This window comes from Neopsephotus bourkii, unplaced genomic scaffold, assembly GCF_033783945.1.
Source record: "Neopsephotus bourkii isolate Nb327-2 ecotype Australia unplaced genomic scaffold, CSIRO-AGI_Nbou_v1 NB_1388, whole genome shotgun sequence".
Classification (NCBI taxonomy): Eukaryota; Metazoa; Chordata; class Aves; order Psittaciformes; family Psittacidae; genus Neopsephotus; species Neopsephotus bourkii.
In genome coordinates this window covers 1,991,653-2,019,075 of record NW_026901866.1, presented here as the reverse complement: position 1 = coordinate 2,019,075, position 27,423 = coordinate 1,991,653, and the positions used below count along the sequence as shown (strand labels likewise).

The following is a 27,423-nucleotide window of genomic DNA, read 5'->3' as shown; positions in this document are numbered from 1 at the left end:
ATGAGGCACAGTGAACCAACACATACAGGGTCAGAATGATTACAGCAGCTTCAGAAATAATCAACTGAAACAGCATGTCCATGAATAACAGCAGTTACAAACAAAAGCAGCAGACTTGGCAAGAACACATCACACGGTGTCTAGAGGCCACATGAGTTCATAGCAGCACTTTTTTCAGTCAGCTAGAGCCTTCCAAGTCTTCCAACTGAGCTTTACATTAGAATACAGAATGCAGCACTTCATTGTAAAGCAACAAGCCTATATATAAAACAAACCTTTAAAGATGTTTTTTTTTTGCTAACTAATGACACTAAACAACTAACATATAAACATAATGCTGGAGAAAACAAGAAAAACAGTCAATTATTCTCTGCTAAAAATGTCCACCAAACTGATTTCAAAAACAGCCATTCCACAAGACTTAAAATAAGACAGCCTGTAAGCGAAACGTCTTCATCATATTTCCCTTTTTTTTGTTTTTCAATTCTCTCTTAATTTTAGTTGCAACAAAAATAGCACAGATTACATGCTTATTATAGAGCTGTGAAGTTCTGAAAGAATAGTTTTTGGTTCTGAAGGTATAGTTTTTGGTTCTGAAATCTGACAGTAAATACCTCAAAAACACTGGCTGCTACTGCAGCATGCTACTAAAAACTTAATTACAGTGCAATTTGATGGAATGTCACTTCAAGACAGTAAACATTCACTCAGTACAAAAATGGCCAAAAATTCTTTGGAAGCAATTATGTTTGTTAACTGTCACTGTTACATTTCTGTCCTACAAAACAATAATGACTCCTGTATGGATACATCACACTCAAGTGGATTTTGCAATGTATACATAAACTTGTAATAGTCTATATATTGCTTTATTTTTATATACAAATGTAATTAGTGGAGACATCCTTCCTATTACTGAAAGTAAACGTTAATGGCAAGAGAGCTATACTGGAACTCCTCTACCCTGAAAAGTTATTCAAGTTTTGTTTCTGAGATGAAGTTTGTACATTTATGTATATTAAAGTGAACATGCTGAAGACCCATCAGCTCCACGCAACTCTTCAGCAGGTGTTCCTCGCATTCTTTTAAGTTTCCAAAGAAACAAGACAGAAAGCGAGCACACGCTCCACCTGTCTCAAACCGGAGTGCCTGGCCAAGTCCCTTCCTTGCGATTTACCTGAACACCCTTTCCTCGTCCTCTCCCTGCTCGGGAGGCAGGCAGTCTTGCCTCTTGGCAACTCTCTCTTCTCCCCCAAAAGCAACTACTCGCTGAGCTTCGGGGAGGCGCCAGTCCTCCCAGACCCGGAGGCTCTTGCTCCCCATACCTCGCTCCCAGGGCTGCGGAGGCCGCCGGCCCGGAAAGCCCCGGAGTCATTGTGCCGAGGGAGACGATCGGAGCTGTCAGGGCACAGCCCGCCGTGCCGCGGGCGGGCGGGGCAGAGGGCCAGCAGTCCCGTGCCGTGGCAGCGCCCGCCCGTCCTTTCGCGGCCGTCCTTCGGGCCCTGCAACGCGCGGAGCAGTGGCTGCCTCCAGAGCCAGGAGCCCAGGCGGGCGCCATGCTAAAAACCAAAATGGCTGCCCCAGGGAAAGAAGCCCAGCTCAGGCCGTAAGGGGCTGCGCCTTCGCCTACACAGCCGCTTCGCTCGCCGGACGTCGCCTAGGTATCGTCTCCAAGCCACAGCGACCTGCTCGGCCTCGGAGCCCCAAAAGGCTCCGCTCGCCAGCGCAGCTTTGCTCCCGCTTCCCGAGCGCGGCCCGGTCCCCAGAGCCCACCGAGCCGGTCCCGGCCTGCGCCTCGCTCCGCACGGCGCCCGCCCTCGCCTCCCGTACCTGAAGCTCGGCCCGCTCCACCTCCCAGTGCGCCCTCTCCATCTCGAAGCGAGCCCACTCGTGCTGGATGTAGTGCAGGATCCCCGGAATGGTGTAGTGCTGGGGCCGGGACAGTTCGGCGGGGCCCGTCGCCTCCGGGCCAGCCGGGGCCGCGGGGCCCTGGGGCTGCTGCTGTGGCCCTCCTCCGACTCCGGGCCCCACGCAGCCCCCACCCGACTGCAGGTTCATGTTCCCACCCGCCTGCGGGGGTGGCTGCTGCGGTCTCGGGGCGGCCGCCATCCCACCACCTCCTCCGGCTCCAGGGTGCTCGTCCATTGTCTGCGGGGAGCCCTCCTCCTCGTCCCGCGGCGGGGGCCTGGAGCAGGGGCCAGGGAGGGGGTTAGCGGAGCTGGCTGGGGCGGGGAGGAGGGGGGTGGGCCGGGCACGGGGAGGGGGGACTGCGCCGAGCAGTATCCGGGTGTCAGAGCAGCGCCGAGCCTCCGCCAGCCGCCATTACAGCCGCCGCGCCGTCGGCCCACCCACCCGCGGCCGGGCGGGGAGGGGGAGCGACGCCATGCATGCCGGGAAATCGCTCCCCTCGGCAGCCGGCCTCCTCCTCCGGGACGGGCAAGCGGTGAAGTACGCATGCGCGGGAGGGGAGGTGAGCGCCGTGCCCGGGGGCGGGGGGCCTAGGGCAGCTCACGGGGCTGGGGGGAGGCACACCACCTCCCAGGGGAGAGCCGGCCCTGGCACAGGATGTAGCAATAGCAGCCGTGAGGAGAGGAAGGCCCCAGACCTCGGTGCGTCAGTCGGTGCCGACACTGGCCGGCCCAGGTCTGGCCGCCGTAGGACAGCGCGTCCAGGCGGCTTCCTCCCGCTGTGGAGCGATAGGCGGAAGTAGTAGTGTTACGCTGGGATGGCGGAGGTTTGTTTCGCCGGTGCCTTAGGGGCGTCAGACGCTCTCGAGAAGGCCCCATGAATGACCCGGTCCAGGGTCTGAGCCTAGGCGTGCTGCTCAGTCCGGCGTGCAGGCGGCACGGCGGGGATTGAATGCTGAAGCCTCTCAAACTCAGCGCAGTTTACGGTGCGCTGAAGTTGCCCCGCAGAGAGGTGGTTTTAGAATGGCGTTCTTAAATTTATGGTGTGTCTCTGGAAGTTGACACGAGTGGTCATCTTCATGATATCTCAGAGATATAGCACGTGTGTAATGCATTCCCTCCTTAAGCAGGGGAAGTGAACAGTGTTGGCTATCCAGAAGTCTTTTCTACGGAAGGTTTGCCAGAAAATTAGTGGTTTATTTTTGCCTTTATCAGCTTCACATGTGATGACAATGCTGTATTTGATGGACAGCTTGGATAGGGTGAAATTGCTTCAGTTGCAAAATGATGCTCTGAAATGAAATATTTACAGATTATCATCACAATCTATTTGAAATGAACTGAACGGTAGGTCACCCATTGTAAGTCAGGTAGGAGTTTGGGTTTGCCTCTCCAAAATATTTACATGCTGTACTCATTCAATAAAAAATTGGATAGTTTCCTAAACAGGGCTCATGCTTGGCAGAGCTGGAATTGTGTTAATTACTGAAAAAAATAAATACTGCTTGTCTCAGTACTGGCATTTCCTTTCTGTACTAATCTCTCCTCAGGTGCATATTGACATTTTAGTTGGTTTATTCAGTCCTTCCTTTTTTGCCCATTAAGTCATTTCCCAATAAAATTTCATCCTATGGTCTTCCTGATTCCATGCAGATTAGCCCATCTAAATTCAAAGCCTTTCCACCTCGGCTAATTTTTTTCATTGTCTACTGACAATATCAAATCATTACTAAATTACTAAATATACTAAGACATATAACTAGTTTAGCCTTTTGTTTAGCCCCAATCTCATGGGGCATTCCTCATTCCTGAGTGTATGGGAGTTACTGCAATTTAATTCCGTTTCTATATTCAGCCAGTATTTTGACAACTCAGTGGCAAAGGAAAACTTTTTTACTCTTTCCTTCCTCCCTGACTTCCCTGGATTAATAAGGTTTCTTTTTTAGAATGCCTGATTCTGAAGTTGAACACAGTATTTTAAAGTCACATAGACATACTTGTTTCATCTTTGGATGAATTTTAATGTGCACAATAGTAAGATCTGGAATACAAAAATTATTGATAAATATTGTTAACACTGCATGTGATTTTTATTAAAGCCTTGTCCATGGTTAGAACAAAAGTAGGAAGAACAAGGGTTTAGACTATGTGAGTGGTGTTTGTTTGCTCCATACTTCTGTACAATAAATTCATAGCCAGGAAGCTCTGTAGGCAGATCTGTATCTCAGAAGTATTCGTTCCCATACTGTCATCTATTTGTGCCTCTATGGTTTAGCCATTTTTTTATTCTCATTAATGCTTTCATTCCAGTTTAACCGTCTGTTCTACACCTAGTACGCACATAAAGTGCATTTAGATCTATGCATCCAGAAACCCAACTTATTTAGAGCTGGACAGTGCAGTAAATTATAGTTCTATCTAACAGTTATTTTTTTATTCTTTTATTCTGGTGAAGCAGTTCTGTAAAAATTGTAGTGTACTTTTTTGTTTGCTAGAGTTGGTCTCTTATTTACATTTTAGCTGAGAAGCCGTAGAATAATTGCAAAACGTTACAGTGCCATAACTAAAATGTTTCTAAACCTATGGACATTGGCTGGAGTTGTTTTAGCTTGAGAGACAAATCTAATTTGAATGATAACTGTACTGCAAGAAGTCCCAAACTGAGGTTGTGTTTCTTTTTTTGTAATTTCTGTGTCCAAGTATGTATTAATATTGCAGATATTGCAGAAATCTGTGACAAAATAAATTAATGTTGATGGCTTGTGTCTACTAAAGGAATAATTAAAATCATGTTTTAAGTGTGTTTTCTATTACTGCATGTCAAATCTGCTGGGTTGGCCATATTGGACACTTAAGATCTTTTTATCTACAAAACAGGTATTGCAGGCTTTGCCTCTTTAAGAGGTCTCAAGAGCGTCGAGGGGTGTGACTTAAAAACAGGTACAACCTACTTTGAGGTGTCTGTTTCGGTTATGCAGCCTGCAGAGCTGGCATGGCCTGGAAGCATTCCCTGAACCATCATGGTTTCTGTTTTGGTAATTTGAAGTAAACCAGGCAGGTCTCAGGTTGTCCTGAAATACAAGGCTAGAGTTAACCTATACATGCAGGGTGGACAAGCCTGATTGGGACAGTAAAATCAAGAAGCATCCGTGTCTTTATGAGCTGGGTCCTTAGTCTTCTGCGTATGTGCTGGTTTAGAAGGAGTCAAACTTCATTGTATTCTAAGTCATCAATGACTACATACTCCATTAGTCTACCAGCATGAGTCACACAAGCCAATTGTGATACCAGTTTTCTCATAGGTATTTATCTGTGAGAGATACTTTAGTGAGGGTGAGATCTAACACAGTGTAATAGTGCATATTAAAATAACAGCACTTAAACTGCATATTGTTTTTGTGAATGCCAGATCATCCTTACAGGAGAAATATTTTGTGAAGGAAATAAGGGAGTGCTACACTGTCACTCTGGAAGGTAATTTCTCTTGAAGGAAGGTTTGCAGTTTCAAGACTTTTTACATCTTCCTCAAGTGATACCTTCTGAGATTTTTGCTTCTAGGGAGTCTGTCGGTGTTTTATAAATTTGGTATGCTCAAAGAATATACTGTAAGCTATTCTGGCCAGAATTTCTAATGCATGGTTGACTGACAGGGAGAGCTGGACTTGACAGTCCATCAGCATCTCAATAGTTCCTTCCAGTCTTCTGTTCCTGAGTGCATTTGTGATGCAGATAGCTATCCAGTGACCTGGAATGGGACAGCCTATTCATTTCTGACAAACAGCCTACAGATAGTAATGTGTTTTCATTACTAAAATGAGTAAAATAATGGCAGAGATATGAAAGGCTTGCTTCTTGTCACCAATCCCCTTGAACCATTTGATTGTGTATGTGTAAAAACATCATAATGTCTATGTACATTGATATACATGTGTGCATGAGAATGCACAGAAAGCACGTAAGAGTCATATTAGAAGAAATGGAGCTATCTTTGTAAGCAGAGTACTGATTATTTATCATAAAAGGTAGCTTCTCAAATACAGAGAACTTGCAGCAGCCTTCCAATATCTGAAGGGAACCTACAAGGATGCCAGAGAGGGACTCTGGCATCCAACTTCATCAGGGATTGTAGCTGTAGGACAAGGGGTAATGAGTTCATACTTAACAGGTTCGATATAAGGAAGAAGTTCTTTATTGTGAGGCTGGTGGGGCATTGGAACAGGCAGCCCAAAGAAGCAGTGAATGCTCCATTGCAGGCACTGTTCAAGGCCAGGTTGGACAGAGCCTTGGACAACATGGTCTAGTATGAGACGTCCCTGCCCATGGCAGGGGAGTTGGAACTGCATGATCTTAAGGTCTTTTCCAGCCCTAACTGTTCTATGATTCTAAGGAATGGGAGTTTCTCCACCCATCATCACGCACAGATTTGCTTTTTGTGTGTTTATTATACTTTACAAGTTTCTTTACAACTCACATGCGCAAAACTAATTTTAACATGTTGTCTGTATCTGGAAGCCAAGATGAAAAGAGAAGAAGAAATAAACTTTGTTAGAAACAAAACTCAGTAATTTCCTTTTTTTTTTTTTTTTTTTAATTGTGCAAGCAAATGTTTTTATTTCTACAAGTTTTGGGTTTTTTTCAGAATTATTTTATTTTAAAGTAAATAAAAAAAAACCCTTAAGATATTTTTAACACTGGTGTTATTCTCAAAGTTAGATTTCACAGCTATGCTTGCATGCTTTTTGTAAACTAAAGTAAAAATTATTTGTACACATAAATTCACTCCAGTGTTTTGCAGAAAACTCTGGGCTTGTGCTGACGCTTACATGAGCAAGGTTCTGTCTAAAACTCTGGAGGCTATTTTTGGGGCTGGTGGGAAAGTACAGAAATGACCAGTGATACTAGACCTCTTTCCTACAGCTGTTAATCACCTCTTCTAATACTGTGACTAATGACTGCCTCAGAGATTACTGATAACACACTGGAGTACTACTGTGGTTCTACTCTCATTACAACATGATTCTTTTTTTTATGTCTGTTCTGGGTAAGAGCATTTGTCAGTATTCAAAGTACTGGTCTAAAGTATTTTCACATGTAAAACAATCCAGGCCATTCGTAAGAATACACAAAGATACAATAGTTGTAACATCAGAAAGGGAATAAACATGTAGAAGGATTAGCTTAATAAAGGAGTAAATAGTTAAAAAAGGGGACAATCCTGCAGTAGCATCCATATGTATCAATTCTTCATATATTGCTTGCTGTTACATATTGCTTATCAGTAGCTCAAAGTACAAGAGCTCTGTCAGTGCTCTTGGGGTAGGTATACTGTCGCACTGTCAGGTCTCACATGAATATCTGCAGAGATGTTACACCTTAGGTTTTACTCTTCAAGTATGGCTTTCTGCAACTTGCTGATTTCTGAGAACAGGGCTTACACTCCTCAGTACCATTTCTGACTAAATTATTAAAATAGCTTGGAAACAACTTGTTCAAAATAGAGGACTCCAGCAGTACCAAACATAAAGACAAAGGATAAAACTAAGAAAAATTAAAAGGTGTCTATGTTGCTGTCATCTGCTTAGCTTGGACAGACCTGTTTTGCAGTTGGGATGAACAGCTTGTGTAGCTTTTGGTCTCCCATGTCTGAGCTTGCTATTTCTTTCATTAAAACAAGAGGCAACGTTTCTTCGGTTTTTCCTCTTTCAGACCACAACCCTTTTAAAGTAGTTTTAAAGCTTCAGGTTTCTTTTGATAATGAGGTTGGCCCTTGGTTGAGTGCCTCGTTCTAAGCTGGAAGGAGTCATTCATTTTTATCCTTCCTTAGAAGGTTTGTATAAAAAAATTACTAAGTCATCTGGCTGTTTTATCTTTATGCCTCAGAATATTAAGATGTGTCTTCCTATTGCAACTGTAACTTGGGGCAGCAATACAAAATAGAATGGGGGGAGGGGGAAAGAACCACATATTAAATACAGAGAAGATGATACAGGAGGTACTCTTCCATTTAGTCAGATGTAAGCCTAAGCTGCCATCTGACAATGAAGATCCTATCATAAATTTCCATCTGGGCCCTTTTTTGTCTTCATTACCTGGTTCACTCTTTATTGGAGACCAACTTGCGCTGGTTCAGAAGCGTGGGGTGCAGTGGACCAGCCATGTGCCCCACTGCAGCAGCACTGACTGGCATCCATGACTCTTCTGTCAGAGCAAATCAACAAAAGCATGCTCCTGTTCTGGATGTGAAGAGACTTTGTCATGCCTGACAGAGATGAGGAAGCTCTGAGACTGTCACGATTCCAAGCAGATTCTCTTGTTCTGAGGACTGATCCTGGAATTCTGTTCACCGCAGGTGTCACTTATGAATTCTCAGTATCAAGTCTAATTAGTGAAGATACATTTGGTATAGAAATCTAACTTTATATATGGAGTTAGCACCCATGAATAGTATATAACCAGTTTGTTCAAGTTGCTAGTAATACGAGGCAGCATCTATGCAGCTTGCATTGTATAAAATATCAGCATATGTTTAAATGTCTGTGAAATTGCTGCTTCAGAGACCTATTTTGGGGTTTTTATTTTCTCTGCTTTTGCTTTTCTGCGTCAAGATACACTGTTTTTACATGAAGAACTACACTGGGCTGTTCTGTGGATTCCTGATACATTTTTTTCAGCTTGGACTTTCTCACAGGAGCTGTGAGATGCTTAGGAGAGAATATTTGCATCAGACCAGGAGCTCGTCTTCAGAACTGTAATAAACAGCTTTGGCGGTACTTGCTGTATTTCCAACACATAAACCTCAAGATCATTTGGCCCAATAAATCTGTGATCCACATAGGGAGACAGATGGAAAACATTACAGTGACTGTTTCTGGCATTAAAGAAAATAACCCGGAACTATTTAAAAAAATTACATCTGCAGCTTACCTTTTTTTTGCATGCTTTTCAGAATATGAAAGATGTCAGTTGTTCAGCAAATGGATTCTGATACATGCTGTGCTCTTTTTAATAGCCTTTCTCATTGTACATTGCATGTGACATTAATATTCTATAACTATTTCAGTGGCATTGTGTGGATTAATAATTACTTAGATTGAGTGAGATGAAGCTGTTTTAAGTAATTAACTTGAACAGGTTTCTCCTGAGCTATCAAAGACCCACACTTAATCTTTATGATGTGCAGAGTCTACCTTTCACTTCAGTGTGGGAAATTAGATGGGGGAAAACAGGTTTCAGCAGCTCCTGGTCCAGCTCAGGATATGTGCTTTTACTGCTGATACCTGAATGTTAAGAAGGCTGTCACTCTGCATTAAAGAAATGGTCATGTGTTGTGGCCCATGCATTTCCGTTTGTCTTCTCTTCCTTAACTCTGACGTCAGGATAGTACGAATGAAATTGTTAAATACAAATGAGAGGAAAAAATGGAATTTTACTGCCAGGATGCATGAAAAAGAGTAGATATATTTTTTCCTACGTACTATGTTTTGGCAATAAACTCAGTCTTAAATATGTGCATGTCTAGGCTGGCTAGTTTTTAGGAATTCTTTTATAATTCCTATGTTAACTCCTATTTGTTCTTTTTTCCTTACAGAAATATTCTCCTTGATTCCTGTGTCCCACGTTCAGATCTTCTGCTGAGATCAACAAAAACAGAAATGATAAAATTTTTTCTTATGGTAAACAAACAAGGTCAAACAAGACTTTCTAAGTATTATGAGCATGTAGAAATTAAGAAACGGACAATGCTGGAAGCTGAAGTAATCAAAAACTGTCTCTCCCGTTCAAAGGATCAGGTACGTTTTGTAGTTCTTCCCCTAGCCATTCTATTTATTAGCTAGGTTGGCAAAGACCTTTAAGATAATCAGATCCACCCATTGCTCCAGGACTGCCAAGTCCACCACTAGACGAGGTCACTAAGGGCTTCCTCTGCATGGTTCTACATCTCACATTCTTCATGTCAGTAATTCTGAAAATACATCAGTTTCCTTTCCAAGTCATTATTTCATTTGTACCCATGAAGAAAAAGATTGTATTTCTCCATTATGGCTTCAGTCCGTTGAACTGTTATTCTGCATTGAATAAATATGTTTTCCTGCGGCTTACAGAGATTTTGGAATTTTGTGTATCACTGGCATGAAAGTTCCTCCTTTTTGTTTAAAGAAGCTCAGAAATCCAGTAAGAATTTATTTTATCCTTTTACTGCTTGTCTGGTAGAGATCAATAGAGAGCTATTGCTGCTGCTTTGCTGGAGGGTAGTAAGGATACTACTGACAGCTCCAAGTTTAAACAAAAAAATTTATGAGCAAGTATGAAAATACTATCTGAAGCACAGGGGGGGTTGGAAACATAAACTTTTAGGCCTGTATTAAGCATTTTTATTCAAAAGAAGTGTTCACAATTTCTGAAAAAAAAGAAAAAACCCAGAAGTTGGAAGATTTCTTAGATGAAAGTTGAGATTTTCATGGCTCAGTTGAGCCGTCGCCTGTTTTAGAAAAGTACCAAACTTACAAACTGTTAAAAGCACAACACATTGACTTGCATTGGAGGAGAAATCTGTAACTTGGATTGTGAGTGAAGATTTTTGGTTTGTGTTCTGAAGGCAGCTTCCTTTTCATTAATGACACATCTTTGAACAGTGTGGACTTCATTCTAGAAAGCCTGAGAAAAAAGTAGCAGTTCCTATGAAGTACCTTAGTTCACAGACTTAACAGTGGCTAAAGAAATTAACCTGTTCTGCACTGCTCTTGCAAGGGCATCCCCAAACTGGAACTTCACCAAAGGAACTAACGGCACGCTGTCATTTCAAGGACTGAGCAAAACGATACTGAAAAAAATGCAGGAGGCATCTTGTAAAGCAGCGTCTAACAGCACCATCTGCTGGCCTCTCTTCCACTGTGAAAGACATGTTAATTTCCCTCGGGTCTGGAAGTCTTCATACTCCTAATTTTTATATAAAAATATTAATCATTTTTTAAACGTGAAAATGACCTTCAGGTTGTCTCTTTTGGAAGTGCTTCGAAATGAAGGGTTAGGGGAAGGATCAACAGCCTTCAACAAAGGAAGTCATTTCAACTCTGTTTCAGTTTTTCCGTTTAAAATACAGTATCACGTTTTCTGCCAACAGATGAGATGTTTTGTGTAATAGATGCCCTGTGAAATTTCTTTCAAGTCAAAATTCCGTGGTGGATCTTGAGAAATCCATTGTTCTTTGTGGGCCTTATGAACATGAAAGCATAGGCTCTTTGAGCACTCTGTGCCCAATACTGTTGTATACTTAAGTAGCAGCTATTATATTTTACTTGTTTTGTTTCTACCTAGTGCTCTTTCATTGAGTATAAGGACTTCAAGCTGGTATATCGACAGTATGCAGCTCTTTTTGTAGTCGTTGGAATCGATCACACAGAGGTAAGAAATTACATACCCTCTGGAAATGAGAGCTTACAGTGATTGTTATGGTCAAGAGCTCAAGTCTGCTTCTAGTATGGAATTTTGCAATAGGAATTAGAGAATTTTAAGGAGTCATTGCAAAAAAAAAAAAACTCTGTGAAAAAAAAAGAGGTATAAAAGAATGTGGTATGTTGGACTTCAGTCTGTAGCAGCAGACTGAACTGTTATCATGAGACAGTCTTTCTGAGCCTTGTGCTGATTCTGCTCTCTGAATGTATTTGATTAAATGTAGAATTATGTGGGGTAGTGTTTCTCAACAAATGTTACGTTACAGCCAGATCACCTGTCTTATTCATGGTGATTTCCCAGCTGCCCACTCTTTTAACCTCCTTGGCCAAAGAAAATCCATGCTGTCAGCTAGAAAGATGCCAATTTATTGTATTCAAAAAATGAAAAAAAAAAGTATCTGAAAAATGACAAGTGCTGTTATTTCATACATTCAGGCTGAGCCTGCAAGGCTTTAGTGTTTACATTGATTCCTGGTAATCAGAAATTAATTCAAAGCTTACTATTGAAGACCTTATCAGGGTGGTGTGGAAGGTAGCTGCTGACTACCACAGTGTCTTCAAGTCAGAGCTTTAATGCTGTGCAATGTGGGGCAAATTCTTTTGGCTTTGCTACAGAGATGGCCACCTCTACTACTGCACCATACCCTGGCTCTGTGCTGCAGCTGGCCAGTGTGACCTCTGCTGCATAACCACATGGTTACTTCATCTTCCTCCCATGGTGGCCTGAGCTTGTGCACTTTTAGTAGGCTTTACTGTATTTTCTAGTTCCTTTTCATGCAGCACCAGCTGAAATAACACAAAGAATATGGTTACCTTTCTAGCTATTTATTTGCTCTTCACTTGGTTTTAATTTAATTTCAGAATGAGATGGCAGTATATGAACTAATTCATAATTTTGTGGAAGTTCTGGACAAATACTTCAGCAGAGTGGTGAGTTGAATCTATTACAAAATATTTCTTCTCTTTAAAAGCTGATCTAGTGTGAGTTGTCCCTGCTTATGGTAAGAGGTTGGAACTAGATGATCTTTGAAGTCCCTCCCAACCTAACCCATTCTATGAATATGTAATTCAGGGAATAAATTGAAAGAGAATTTATATTTTTGCCATATACATTTAGAATTTTGAAAACTTTAGCATGAGCATTACCACCAAAAAAAACCAACCAAAAACCAAAATACACACACACACACAAAAGCAGTATTAGTTGGTTCTTCAGAAAAGTACAGATGGGTTACAAAGCATCAATCAAAGAATAGCAGAAATATTTCCATTAGAAAAGAATGCTCTTATATATTTATATTCAGGGGTTTTTTTGGCTCACCTACTCTTAAGTTAGCCACTGGCATTTTGTACATTTTAAAGAAATAAAGAGGTTTCTATTTACAGCTCTTTTTTGCAATTCAGAGCATTATATTCCCTGAAATAACTTAATTTATGGTAAAGATGGTGTAAGCATTAAGCAGGGAGCTGACATCACTCTCAGTGAACAAGATCAGAGGGACAGAGCACATAAAACCTCAGAAACCAGTCTGTACTTGTGCTCTCCATGTTGTTGTCATGCAACAGTAGATACCAGATAAAACAGCTATTATATAGATAGTCATTTCAGTGAGGATTCAACATCAGGCATGGCTCCAGTTAAGATGACAGTGCTCCTTTGGATGGGAGATACTTTTTGTTTGCTTGTCTCTACAAAGGTTGAAAACGCAGCATTATGATCCTGCTATTCAATATGGGGTTTGTAATAATTTTGCTATAAACAGATTTGCCTGAGTCACAGTTTGGCACAATTTTAGTGCAATTGCAGCATAAAACCTATGCTTCAATATGTTGGATACCCCCCTCGTGGTCTGTAACTGGTTTTCCAGTCCTAGTACTGCAGTGGATGTGCAGAGCTCCCTCTAAGGAATTCAGGGACACACCTGAAAAAGTCATCTGCACCTTTCACTATTTAGATGCCTGGCAAGTGTTTTAGGCTGCTATCTATCTCTACTAATGTCACACCGGCCTGTTGAAACTGATGGTACTAACTATATCACTTTCTGACTGTACTAAGTTCAGAATTTACCTCTTAATTGTATTGATGGCAGTCCCCAACCTAACCAGTGATAACCAGGAATGGAATTTGATTACCGACAGCACAGGGAAGAACAATAAAATTTAGTCACATCTTGTTTATCTAATTAAGCCAATTGTTGCCAACCATTTGACAAGTTTTATTTTCCTCACTTAGGGCAGAGAAAAAATAGATGTATTTCTTATACACATAAATGTAGTGTATGTAACTCCTTGACCGCATATATAACCCAACCACTGCTTAGAAATTTGCTGAATTCATCACACCAGAGCTTTTTGTACTGTCCATCTCATTTTAGGTTTGAAACTTGGGGAACTGAAAAGGGGGGGTGGTTAAAGAAATCTCATGCCATTCTGTGGTTCTATTTTTTATAGTATATAACATGATAAATGGCAGAGCACTGAAGAAGAGGGCTATAATTCTAGCTGGTGTTTCTGGCAGAAACCACAGAGCAGGAAAGTATAAGTTTGTAGTCTCATGGATTAATGTTTAGGATTTGCAGAATTTTAGCAGAATCCCAAATTATGATGATGACAGAGACAGAACTCTGGGAAAGTAAAGAACATCTGTCCTGCTCTAGAAGGACATTTTGTCATCTATTATTTTTAGGCTTGTGAGCCTTAAACATTCTCACATACTCTATTTTTACCTAATGGAGTTTACAGATCTTGAATTCAGATATCAGAACAAACATTAACAGAATTAGGGGGAAAGCTTTCAAAGTTGCCTGTGAGATGGAATTCTGAGTCCTCTTCACTTTTATTATGGCTACCCAGGGAAAACTCTGCATGCTGTTCAGAATACATGTTGCAATGTTTTCAATTACTTTTTAAAGCTGAGTAAACTTAAACTGATCAGGCTCTTAAAATACAGTTTTTGTGACACATGAAAGATTTCCAATTGAAGAACGGCAGAGTTGCTCAGCAGAGGCCTGTAGACTACAACTAGTCCAGTTTAAAGCATCTTTAGACCATAAAAGTAGTAGCAGTTTTACAAGTGGGAACTTGGCCTAAAAACAGGGTTAGACTGTGAACTGAAACCATGTTAGCAAACTAAATTCCCCTGGTAGCAGATAGATTCCCTCTTTCAGCAGACACTGAGGCAGCTCCACCCCAGCTGTGCAAGATCTTAACTGCTGAGGCTGTGATTAATTATATCTAAATTTAGACGTTTAACTGAGGCACTTAAGTTAGAAGTTTGGTCATCCTAAACTCCCATGACCACTAGGCAGGAGACGGATGAGTATCTCGGGAAAGTGAGTCATGCCTCAAGAGTGCCGAGTCAACTGTTGAAGATACCCATCTCTTGTGTTGACTGCAGAGAGACCACAAGGGCTTCTCACTCAGACATTTTGGTTAAAGGAATAAAAATACTTGGGGTAAATCCAGGCCAAGACTAGAAGGGAAATGGTGACTACATGAAGAATTATATTGCTGGCACTGGAGAACAGTTAGAAGTACTAAGGGTCCAAACCCTGGAGTTGCCTTTCCTCTCCCAGTATATCCAGCCACAACTACTACAGCCATATGTATATACAATGTCTACATTTTACTGTTGAAATGATCTGCAGCAACATTTTAAGCTGTGTTTTTATATAAATTGCAAACTTGGTATTAACATCCCCTTTTTGCAGAAAGAAAATAGAGGTCTGGAGTTCGCATGATTTGCATTGCTGGTTTTCCATCACTTAATTCAGATGGCACTGTGTCTATTCAGATTGTTCCTTGTGGGTGACCTCCATATTTTTTTCTAAGCAAAAATTTCAGAACATTAGCTTTCATTACAGAGGCAGGTAATGCATCAAAGGCAAAGCAGTGTTGCAGGAAAAGGCATGTAATTTTACAGTCCAGAACAGAAATCTGAATTACCATAAAGTTTTGTGTCATTAGCAGATAAAGAAAGACTTCAAAATAAAGGGATGCATAATGTTTATATATATATGTGTGTGTATATATATATATATAATGCATATGCCTATGAGATGAGAGATAAGCTGTAACTAATGGTTGTCTCACTCTTTTCCTTGCAGAGTGAATTAGATGTATCCTTTTCAACATCAGAAATCCATTTGTCTATCTGGTTTTGGGGTACGTTCCAGTTCATACTGTCTTCGTAGCACTGGCTGTCGTTCAGGCAAGACAATGCAGAGGTTTTTCCAATTTTGCACTTACAGTAAGCAGCACCATTTTGGCACCTTTCTGAGAGCATGGCTGATGTTCGTGCGAGTCGCTTGTTCAAATCCTAGCTCACTGAGATAAGCCTGGTACCATTTAAAGTAAGACAGGGAGAGTTTGTTTAGAGAGAACTAGGTACTACCTAGACATGAAAAGTAGTATTCTGGGGGAACTTTCAGGCTTACTTAATTATTACAGCAAGGTTTTACTTTTTGCTTTAAGTTTACAGTAAAATAGATGCTGAAATGACTGCCATAATAAGAACTGAATGTTACAGGTATGTCTTGAGGCAACTAGCAGTAGCATCATTGTAAGGTTAGGTTTGTGCTTTGATCTTGCTTCATGAAAGCGTAGGTGAGATTTACTTTCTGTATTGATGGAAAAAGAGAAAGGCCTGAGAGGAGGAAATTTAGGAACCCAGGCATTGCCACAGGTACCTTTTACCTTTCTGCCCTTCTCCTTACACAGCTGTATTTTCATGTGTATGATTTGCAGGGTATTAACTAATATATAGCTATAGATATATTTTAAATGAACTACAATCAAATACAAATCCTAAAACACAGTCCTGAACAGCTAAACACAAATAGCAAGTAAATAACATACAATAATAAATTCAAAGAAAATCAAACCAGGAGAATGTAGCAGGATCTTCCAGTCCCACTGCCTGCTCACTCTACTCCAGCAATCCTTATGCCTCTGTTTGTTGTTGGTTCAATGCAGATCTACTGGTACAAAGAGTTTCAATTATGCACCTGAAATACAGTTGCCACCCTGGAATCATGTAAATTACACACCTGAAATACTCTAAAGTAATCTAGAATTAGTACATATGAAGAACATTAAAAAAACTGTAAGTTTTTTTGTAATTGTTTTACTCCTTTACTAAAAAAAAATACGTAATTTCATTCTTTATGAAATTTTTAATGCTTGCTACATGCTGGAACTCTGTTTCATTTACTGAGCTTATACATGTATGTGTATATATACTGTATGTATGTGTATATATACTGTCTCTATGTCCTCCTTGAAATTCACAAAATGCTGTGGTATTAATATAACACTCCTAAATTAACTTGTATTAGAATAGAGCAATAAGGAAATTTCAGGATGGAGGGACTGTTAAGGCCTCTGGGCAATTATGTAACTATGTTTCTGTATTCAGTTACTCAAGGATTAGAACCATTCGTACTTGCATGTGAGTTTTGCTGAATTAGAGACTAACCTGATGACCTATTCAGTAATTATACATAAAAAATAGTCCCCTGTGTTACCGTATGGTATATTTTGAGTCTGCAATTGCCTGATTCTTTTCGCCTCAGATTGTTTGGAGTACTGATGATACCAAATTCTGCCTCTGATCATCATTTTCACACTGAGAGGAATTGCCTGTAGGTATATACTAGGCTACCACCAGCAGACCGTTTAATAGCTGAGAAAGGACACTGTATATCCACAAGCTTCTGCACACACTGTTATTCTGCACTGTTAGGGAAGTTGTATTATACACTAACAGTTGCAGTGGGTGCAATATGGTGTCTGAATAATTCCTGTAGAACTTCATCTTCTACATGGATCTCATCTGCATGAGGGTGTGAATATAAATATCTGGAAAACAGGAGTGCGCATTACTATCTTATTTCATAATACTGGCAATAATACTGGAAGAGCTCATGTCTTATGCATCCCTCTGACATGTATGACGTGAATGATGCATGTATTTTTTCCACTCAGAAATGCATCTTTCTACATTATACATTTCAGGAACAATTTTCAAGTTAAACATTTTGCTTTACATATGTACAGAAAACCTCTTTCATTTAGGAAGAAGAGCTTTTCATAAGCTGAGAGGAGCTCAGCTTACTTAGTAACCTGAAATAGCTGAAGTGAGATACTCAGAACGTTAAATGTAAAACAGAGTTGTAAAGATGAAGTGGATTGTCCAAGATTGTATTTATTTTTTATACAGCTTGAACAGCAGCCCTGAAGAGCAATGTAAGATCTGGGCTACAAGTGTCTTCGATGTTAATGCAGTGTAAGCAATAATCCATCAATATGCCTTTCATAGTGTGTAAGATAATATCCCCATCTGGGATTAAACCATTTCCTTTGCCAAATAGTCTTTTACTAACTCTTATATTCAGTACAGAGAATTTAGATATAAAATATCTGACGGAGGAAGTACTGTCTAAAGGTCTGTAGCAGTTAACATCAAGTGTATTTACAGAACCTTTGTATACGGAATATCTCTCTGGTGGGAGACTGCCACTGTTTCCTGTCTCTGCACTATTACTTTTGTGTACAGATCCATAGGAAGTTTATTTCAAAAGTAATAGTGGGTATTCTGTATAGAAAGTAGTGTTTACTAACCTGAAAAAAATAGTAGGAAATTACATGAAATCAAACCCCATGAAAACCAGATGATAATCGTTAAAGGGTATTCACCCATGCACAGGGCAAACCCCAGTTAAATCTGAGGCTGAGACCATCACACAGTCACCCCCATGCTCTTGGCAATGCAGCTTCTCCTATTAATGTGGGATGCCAGCTCTCATTTAGATCCAAAAACCGAAGTCATCCAGAATGCTGCATCATGTCTTGTGTCATAGCCTGAATCTGAAGTCAGCTGTCAGAAAGAGAAGGGCACCTTCTGCACAAGGCGGAGACTAGGTCCCATGTGAATCCTGCCCACCAGGATTCGTGTGTAATATTTATATTTATGTGTGACACGGGTGTGTGTGATACTAACCAGTGCATGGACAATTGGGAACTTATCTCTTCTGATTAGCTACTAGCCAATTAAGTAACTAACTCTAGAGGAGGCGTGGGGTTTAGAGAAGCTTCTCTGTGACCTGTAAGGCATTTAGCCATTAAATGACGTCCACTTTCATTCTCAGAGTCATTCACATACTTAAGGATAGCTGTGACAGAGCAACATAACATTTCTAAAGTCGTTTGGTTTGTTTTTAAAATATCTGTAGGTAGTGCTGTGGGACACAGTTCTTGAATGGGCAAGTACTGAAACCCCAGTCAGTCCTGAGGGTGTTGCTTCCTAATGTGTTAACAGCACTAGATGAGCCTCACTTCTGTGTATGACATGAGTGGGTGGGATTTTCTGCAGCTCTAACACTCCAGCTTGCACAGACCTACTTTCTTGGTGTGATGGTAACAACGAGATTGTAAAAATGCCATAGCTCTGAGAGCTTCTAAAGAGTTTCTAACACACAGAAGGTTGAGTTTTCTATTGCTTGAACTGGTGAAGCAAAACTTACTTGAAGACACATTGTTAACTTACAGAAGAAACAGATACGTTCCCCTTGTGGGCGGAAAGGGGGCAGACAGGGTTCTCCAGGACCAAGCATTTGAAGAATGTTGTCATGATCCAAAACCCACATTGCATTCCATTGCAGCTAGCTGTTGCTCATAGGACAGATAAAAAGCTTTGATACAGGGAATGCTTCATGTTAATCAACTGTGTTCTTCAGTTACTCTCAGAACCTAGTGCATTTAAGTAGTAAGAAAACTGAATTAATTCCTTCTGAGAATTTATGAGGATACACTTCAGTTTGTACTGCAAAATAAGTGAATGCAATGCAAACCTATAAGGATTGGCTTAAAACTGTTCTAAATTATCACAGAACTTGAAGGCACCAGTTGTCTCCTTTATAAGGTCAGCATAGCTGTTTGGGGAAGAAATGATCAGAAAGCATCAAATGGGGTTCAGTGCCTAAATTTGGCCTGCCATTAGATAGGCTAAAAGGTAACTGACGTGAATGTTAGCAAAGATAAAGTCAGAATGCGTGACTTTAGATTAAGCAAAGAGAAGCAGCTCTAATCTTCAGTTGAAGATAAACATCCAGAATGGAAATCAAAGTTTTGTAATGCTGTGTATGCAGTAGCAAAGTACCTGTGCTGTAATCTACAGAGCTTTTGTTTGGGCTCCTGGGTGTGTTAGCTGATCACAAGGTGTTGGCCACACTTTATCATCTCTTACGCCTTGACACACTCTTAATTACTTGCCTGGATAATCCTGAGGTATCTTAAGATGTCTCCACATGAGGAAGGTATTTATCACGTGCAAGTCCTGAATGTGCCTTTTCCCTTTCCTTTTCTCCTTCCCTGCTTAACTATCTGCCCATATAATGTTTTGTATCACACTTACCTCCTCTTAGTATGTACGTGCCATAAAAACTCCGTGATAGTAGAAAGTATTGTTGATGGCTTTTTATAAGGGAAACTCTTAAGTTACCAAAAGCCAGCAGAAAATACCAATTGTAGCAGGTGCCATTTACTTCTACCATGAGGTACGCAGCCACAGTGGCACAGAGTGAAATCTGTAAACCAAAGGCAGCAGGGGCTCACCTGTGCCTGGCTGCCAACTTTCGAAGAGCATTTCCTAGCTGGGTGCTCTGAAAACTTTCATTACAGACTTTTCTCTGCAGATGCAGAGATCAATACATGTGCTCTTATGCATACTTGTTTTAAAATCTATGTTAGCCTCTGCATGGATGTAGTGAAAAACCCTCAACCTTCTCCTATGGGCAGCCAGGATTCTTGGAGCTCTGACATGAATGACAGCTCTAGGTGGAGCACATGGCAGCACACACATGGAACACAGCTTTTTCCTGTTGCCAGTTGCTCAGACTGGTTTGCTTTGCTGCTTTGCAGCTCAGGTGGGTGTGGATCCCTGACTTCAAGGCTTTAAACCCTGAAATCTGAGGTCAGTTGCCAAACAAGTGACAGGTGGGGAGGATGCAAAGGATCAGAGACACTGGGCAGGGCATTCAGATGTGAATGAAGCAGTGTATGTATGAAGACCATAGAACATAGTCAGGAGACCTGCAGGAAGGGTGGAAAAGCCAAGGTGTTCCCTGTGAAATACAGGTGTTTGCCAAGCATGGTAAAGGGAGGTGGGAGGGGAAATGAAAGAAGGAGCTTTGGGACCTTCCAAAATCAAGATGGTAGATGTCTCTAGAATAGTGTTAGTATCCCCATTCAAACTGCAGGTGAAGTCAGTTCTGGAATGACGACTGTAAGCTTAAGGAGTTACAGATGGACAGGTCACACACTACTATGTCCTGTAATGGGGTAAGCCACTCTTGAAATAAGCAGGAAGGCAGGAACTGATGTCTTTATTTAACAGTGCTGGGTTTGAGCAGAACAGCTGCAAGGTACTCAGTAGTGTGGGTGCAGTCTCCCTTTGACATGGTATCAGGTCTTTAGGGGGAAAAGGGTAAAAAAGCAGTGCTAAGTGTGTTTTCTTAAGCAAGGTGGTGAAGAGAAATTGACGGGAGTGGGAAGTTGCCGCATCATCACTGATTCACTCTTACGGGTTTTAGATCTTTGGGACTCTGAAAGGAAGAGGAGGGCCTGGAGAGACAGGAGCTCTTGCTCTACCATGGGAATTGGAGCACAGTGAATCAGTGGTAGAGTGTAAAAACTGAAACCCAGGAGGAGGTGGCTTTATCACTTGTTGCAACCTGAATGGAATGTTATCTACCTTCGCTAACAGATCCTCTTGCTCTGTGCCAGAAGTGAAGTAAGCAGCACCAGCAGGGCAGTTTTCCTAAAACTTCTCACAGTACTGGAATAAAGAAATTCTAACTTCTCAGATGAAAATATTTGTGTAAAGATTGATTTACTTGAAAATTATGGTACAGGAAGAAATTCGTCTCAGGTCTTTAGCTGCCAAGCAAATTACCACCTTTGTCTCTGGAACCACAGGAACTGTTGAAGTGTTAAGGGCAGTACTGCTCCTCAGTAGCAAAAGGCACATTTCTTGAATTCAGGCCTAAGACTCTTTGCTTTCATGAGCTCATGTTGTTGCAGCTCTACTGGTTTAAGGTGGTGTCTCCCCACCACTTGAATTTATCACATAGGAAGAACAAATACATAGAAATATGTGGCTCCTCAGCTGTTGTCAGGTACAGCTCAGTACTGCCACTGCTCCTGTGGTTTGGCAGAGCATAGGGCAGACTGCTGTGTTGAGATCCGCAGATCCTGTGGGATAGAGCGGTCCTCTTCCATGCCCAAATCATCTTCAGAAAATGAGACTGACTCTCTGTCATGCTGAGCACAGGAAAACATTGATGCCTTTAAAAACTTGGTGCTGATGCTTTTAAAACCAACTCTGCTGGTTAGAATGAAGCCTACTAACACAAATGCAAGGACTAGAGCAAAACCAGGCTGCCTTCCTGAGTTCAAAACATATAAGAAAAATAGAATAATAGGCAGAGAAGGTGCTCAAGACATTCCTATCAAAGTTGGAAAAAAGTACTGAAAGACGTATTTCAAAGTTACTGCAAAGCATTGTGCTAACTCCACTGCAGTAGTCCTCAATACACGGGCAAGAACTAGAGGGAGCAAAATTAAGGCAAAGTTGATGTGCTGAGCACAGCAAAGAACACACTTAAAGAGCAGCAGCAGGTGGAGAGCAAGGCAGAGGAAGGGTTATTCATGCCTCTGTACTCACACATATCAGTGAGGCACAGCAGATGTATCCTGCAGGCTTTTTTTACTATGCCTGTTTCCACTGCAGATTCTGGTGATAAGTGGCAACACAAGAGACCTTTTTCACGAGTAACCCTTTGCAGCTGATCAGTGGATACACAGACGATGAATGTATGCATAAGGACACCTGCCAGGTAATGCTGGAGCCTGTTGTCTGGCTTGGTTTTCTTCTTTCAAGACAGATGCTATTAGATAATGTTAAGACACATGATTATGGACAAATTTCATATATCACAACAGCACAAGTTCATAGTTTCAAGTTATTTTCCTTTAGGAGAATATTAGAGATTATCATTTGGAAAGCATTTAAAATAGGGACCATTCATTTACTTTAACTGCTCTGAGATTACTAGATCAACAACTCAGTTTTACTTACCAGCATATTCCTCTTAAGCTATTTTCAAGCAGATCCAATAGTTTTAGGAACTCAGGGTAGGGAAAAAAAATCAGAGAATCAAGTTTTAAGAATTTGACTCACAGTTGGTTTTGTAAGAAGAAATGCAGAATATGGGCATCTTCCCATTTGAGGTTGTTAATCTTTGGGAACATTTTTATATTAAAACAATATGTGGCAGATAGTAAAATTAACCATCTACATCTAAGTTCAAGCTCACCTTGCTTTTACTACTGTGTGGTAATCTTCCAGGCTGGGATACTGCTGGGGCTTCAGCTTCTCTACTATAAACTTTTGACATCGCTGTGGTCAGGAAAAGTGTCAGTTCAGCTGTTTCCTTCTCTCTATTAAAATAACCAAATAAACTAGCATAAATTAAGAAATACCCATTTTTGCAAACTTTGAGTAAAGACAAAGGTGCCAAAGATTTTCTTTGCGTTATCTTCATGTTGTTCAAAATATACTTAACCTGAAACGTTTCTAGATCATGTTCAATTTGGACAGAGTGCACATCATTTTGGATGAAATGGTGCTAAATGGTTGCATTGTGGAAACAAACAGGAACAGAATTCTGGCCCCTCTGCTGGTGCTTGACAGAGTGGCAGAAAGCTAGGAAGATGCAAGACTGACTAAAGCATTCTGCTAAGGATGATGAAGCCACCAAGAGCTGACAGCAGTGTTCTGATGCCATTAAGACTGACTCATGTAATAGTCAAATTAGTTGGAAAATATTTCCTGTTTCTCCTATGCCCAGTGTACCTAATGGAAAGACACAGCTATACATAAAGTGGAACCTTCTATTTCAGATGCAGCTTTCTTGACCCAGCAGAAGTCTTCCTGCAACAGTCAACACTTTTTCAAACTGAGAATAAAGTAGTGGCAACTTACATGTCTAAGTGTCACTGAATTAAGCATTGTGCCAGGCCTAAGACAAGACAGAAAATATGAAAATATAAATTCAAAGTTTCAGTGCTTCCTTTAAGCACCAACTTCATTTATTTTTATACAAATGTACTGTAAATTATAGTTCCATAACTTTTTAGGAGCACTTTTTTGAATTAATCCTTCATCAAAAAGCTACTTTCAGTCCCATTTCCATGTAAGTCATGGTTACAAAAGAAATGTAAATACAGAAGTCTGTGTGCATTTAGGATTCCTGTATAAGTTGTAACTGAAAGTATTTGGCAATTAAATATGGTAACATTAATAAAAGGTAATTATAATAAAAAGTTCAAACATCTTCTATCATGTTGTCTTCATAAAGTACACAAAACCTTTACTATTTTGGCCACCAGTGTATTTTTTCTCTTGTATATTCAATCCATGCATCACAATTAAAACTTTTACAAAAGATGAGTAAAAAAAGGTACTGCTAGGTACCAAATCAAATCTGCCTTCAGCAGGAGGATGTAGCTACACTAACTTGTATTTACAGGTACAATGTGCCACTTCACACTGTACACTGCACTGCAAGTCACACAACCTGAGATTACTTTTCATTACCTTTCTAGAATTAAGATATCTGGATCCTCCTTCATGACCAACACTTAGGCACCAACACTAGGCATAACCTGACACTGAAAGAGCATATGATACACACTGTGAGCTTCGTGTGTGAAGGCACATACTGGTTACATCTAAATTGCGTCTAGAAACCTGGCTCAAAGAAGCAGAGTGGTGGTTGTGTGGGGAACTGTCCACATCACTTTAAAAGAACCGTTCCCCACAACAAGTTGGCATTGGAGCAGATACTTGTACGCAAGGTTTATGCAGCTGTTCTGTTGGAGCACAATAGGAGCGTAAGGGTTGAGATTCCCGTTTAGTTTTGCATTGCGGAAAACTCCAAAGACTGTTTCTGTCAAGTCCTGGGAATGCTGCTATGACAAGCAATCTTGCTTCAGCCTGGTTTGTACACGAGGCAGACTCTTACAGCAAGCCCTCCCCGAGCAGCGGTCCAAGAAAAGATTGTTACCAAAGAGAACTGGCACAGAACAAAACTTGCCACACAGGCTCATCTAAACCAACAGATTTTCTTTCCTGGTATCAAGCACTTACATATCTTCAAAGATACGTTAGGATCTCACTTTATCTTACCGTAAACCAACTTTTTACCACTGAATACCTACCATGTGCTGAAAACAAGGCAGGGCAGGCACTCCATCTCAAGTGCAGCTTCATCAGCTGTATCACCTGACCCCATTTTTATTCCAATGCTATGGAGAACTTCAACCTCAGGACACAGTGGCCTACTGAAGAGCTCCAAGAGAGCTACACACACGTGTCTCACTGCCAGCCCAGTTCCTAAAAAGTTGGACTGTGTAAAACATCATCTCTGTGTAAAAACGGATGAGTTGATGAGATCAGTTACTGCCATGTAGTTAATTTAAACCTTGTAAAACGTATGGCTTGTTCAGAACATGTACAGCGATTTAATAACACAAGTAGTACTAGTGAAGTACTCAGAGGAGACAGTTTTATATGTTGCAAACATTTTAATGATTACTTTTGAGCTTACACATTGGGTGGGTTTTTCTTAAACTTCAAACTGCAACAAGTTAAATAAATGTTTATAATATACAAAGAAAATACAACCAAAAGTAAAACTTGCTTTAAGTGTGTCTTGCACTAGGAACCAGTGTTTCTTAATAGCTTTGTTGTTGAGCTGCACAAACACACTTAAGGATTTGATCTTTGTAGCAGGGCCTTTGAGAAAACAAAATATATTCCCACTTAAAAGAAAAGGAAAAAAAAAAAAAAGTTGTGCATTATATGCAAAAAACCCACTAAAATACTCCAATAGTGCAGGCACCATTAAAAAAGGAAAGGCTGGAGATGCCCATTAATTCTAAGTTTTAAGGAAGCAAGTTTCTGACCAGTTAGCTTAAAGCCAGCAAAACAGGGATCAGTGATGGCAACTGTAGTGTACAAGGTATTAAATGACAAACTTTACACAAATACACTGTTAGAAATTTGTATCAGTGAACACTGAAAATCTGACGATCTGTTCTTTGGAACAGTCAAACAGAACCACCTCAGTTTCCAGTTGTGCAAGCCCTTGAAGCATCACACAGTGTTCTGTGCCAATTTCTTGCTGGCTGTGTAGTTACAAGGATTTATTTTGTCATTAGCAGCTAACAAACTTATTCCACATGTTCCTAAAGCCTCACAGGTGAAAACAAAGGCAAGTCTCATCAGAGCACAGCGTGGAGATCGTATTTTTTTGCACACAAACACAAGAGGCTTCACTAGTATCAAAAAACACTTTCTCATGTCCCGTATTGCAGTCAGTGGCTCAGTTGAGGTGGAAGCCTTTCTCCATCGTAGCAGCTAGCAGGCGCTCTCTCATAATCTCCTCAGAAGAATACTCGGGCAGCTTCAGGTAATGCACACACGTATTCACAGATGGGTAACTTGCATCTGTAGCATCAACCTGAGGAAAAGAAAGAACGTTTCTCATTGCAGTTGTTCTCTGTGCTCAATGTGGATGTTAAAAATGGTAAGGTCCTCTGATTCATGGCATTTACCACATATACATTACCAGCTGTCAACAAACAGCAGCATCAGGAAAGCTGCAAACCAACTTACGTTTACTTTGTATGCAATTCTTTTATATTCAAATACGAAGTCAGAGTGGAGACCTCAGACAGAGGTTAGGACTGAAAGCTGAGCATAGCATCAGAAATCAAAAAACAAAAGGAAAAAGCAACCAAAATAAAAAATCATCAGCATTATTTCTTAACGCAGCAATTCACAGGATCAGTGATCTGAAGTCAGGATCAGTGCTCTGAAGGGCAACCTACAACTGCCATACCTTGCGTACAACAGTAAGCCGGGGATGGAGGTTTGCCAGTCCTCCTGGAGGGAGTGTTGAACAACCAGTGGTGAACTGGAGAAAAGCTTTCCTCTCATCTGAAGACATACCGCACAGGACTCGCACAAACCGAAGGAATCCGGGGCTTAAAACAGATTAAAAGAGTTATGACAATATTATATGAGAGTGATTTATTTTCTTTTTCAGTTTCCCTTACCTTGAGGCAGTACAATTGTGCTCTTTAGTCATGTCTAAGCAGTCACTGGAAGATTCCAGTGCTTGTTCAGTACTGGCTTAAGAATAAAACCCATAAAAATACTTCTTTCATCTCCTTGCTGCGTATTACACTGAGAAGTGCAATTATCTTACTATGATTGGCAATAAATTAAACTAATTTCCCCAAGTCTGTTTTGGCCATAATGATAATTGATGAATGATCATTCCCTGTCCTTATCTCAACCCACAAGCATTCGGTTACATTTTCTCTGCCCCATCCAGTTGAGGAGGATGGTGAGAGTGGCTTTGGTGGGCAGCTGGCATCCAGCCAGGGTCAAGCCACCACAGTGTGATTTCATTTCCAGCCTGTTAAAGACTACAATAGTTCTTTAGGGAATCCTTTCATCCATACCAGCCCTGGGAGTGAGAGAGAAAAGAGGGCATGAGGAAAGCAGAGCCTGCTGAAACACACCCTCAGGTATCAGGCACTGTAATCTTAGCTGCATCTTTGTATGCAGGGCAGGGTCAATAGAATAATCGCTCCACACAACATCTTAGACTGATAAGGATCCTTCAGCATGCTTATACTATCATAGTTCCAGAAGTGGTTCATATGTTATTGCTACCAAACGTAACAAGCAGCAAAGAAAAGAACAAAACCCAAACCCAACAAACCCCAAAATATCACAACCACCTCCTGATAGCCAGAACCCAGTATATTTGTTGCCGCACAGTACATTTTCTTTTTTAACTACAGTTAAAGAGAAAGAAATAAGGAGACAAGTAACAACTATATCCAACTGAACAGAAATTATAAACACCAGCAAAGATGAAAGTAAGAACTCTGAAGTGCTATTTTTACTAGCCTGTATTAGTTACCTG

General features: G+C 40.8%; 3 protein-coding genes across 21 annotated transcripts in view; 1 reads left to right on the top strand and 2 right to left on the bottom strand.

Moving 5' to 3' along the window:
- STRN3 (striatin 3) overlaps nucleotides 1-2,335 on the bottom strand; it is a 61,937-nt gene extending 59,602 nt beyond the window's left edge. For 2 of the 8 annotated variants that reach the window (XM_061367644.1, XM_061367643.1), the window contains exon 1: nucleotides 1,178-1,642. In XM_061367644.1, coding sequence (XP_061223628.1) covers nucleotides 1,178-1,558 — 381 coding nt within the window. In that variant the 5' untranslated portion in view covers nucleotides 1,559-1,642. Of the gene's footprint in view, nucleotides 1-1,177; nucleotides 1,644-1,830 lie in introns of those variants that run through there. The other 6 variants (XM_061367642.1, XM_061367645.1, XM_061367647.1 and 3 more) reach the window with 6 other exon arrangements.
- On the top strand, nucleotides 1,529-27,223 carry AP4S1 (adaptor related protein complex 4 subunit sigma 1). 4 transcript variants are annotated; one of them, XM_061367651.1, is made up of 6 exons: nucleotides 1,529-1,661; nucleotides 9,496-9,697; nucleotides 11,223-11,309; nucleotides 12,221-12,289; nucleotides 15,466-15,477; nucleotides 22,999-23,743. In XM_061367651.1, exons 2-6 carry the CDS (start codon nucleotides 9,560-9,562, stop codon nucleotides 23,125-23,127), a joined length of 435 nt encoding a protein of 144 aa, XP_061223635.1. In that variant the 5' UTR covers nucleotides 1,529-1,661; nucleotides 9,496-9,559; the 3' UTR covers nucleotides 23,128-23,743. The 4 variants fall into 4 exon arrangements, 2 of the variants coding, with proteins under 2 accessions (XP_061223635.1, XP_061223634.1); XR_009727581.1 differs by lacking the exons at nucleotides 1,529-1,661; nucleotides 22,999-23,743 and adding exons at nucleotides 2,339-2,470; nucleotides 26,259-27,223 and having other exon boundaries at nucleotides 15,466-15,608; XR_009727582.1 differs by lacking the exon at nucleotides 1,529-1,661 and adding an exon at nucleotides 2,339-2,470 and having other exon boundaries at nucleotides 15,466-15,608; nucleotides 22,999-23,095.
- HECTD1 (HECT domain E3 ubiquitin protein ligase 1) overlaps nucleotides 24,987-27,423 on the bottom strand; it is a 59,966-nt gene continuing 57,529 nt past the window's right edge. For all 9 annotated transcript variants that reach the window (XM_061367628.1, XM_061367635.1, XM_061367636.1 and 6 more), the window contains 2 exons: nucleotides 26,326-26,470; nucleotides 24,987-25,944 (listed from right to left, as the gene is read on the bottom strand). In XM_061367628.1, coding sequence (XP_061223612.1) covers nucleotides 25,807-25,944; nucleotides 26,326-26,470 — 283 coding nt within the window. In that variant the 3' untranslated portion in view covers nucleotides 24,987-25,806. The remainder of the gene's footprint in view (nucleotides 25,945-26,325; nucleotides 26,471-27,423) is intronic.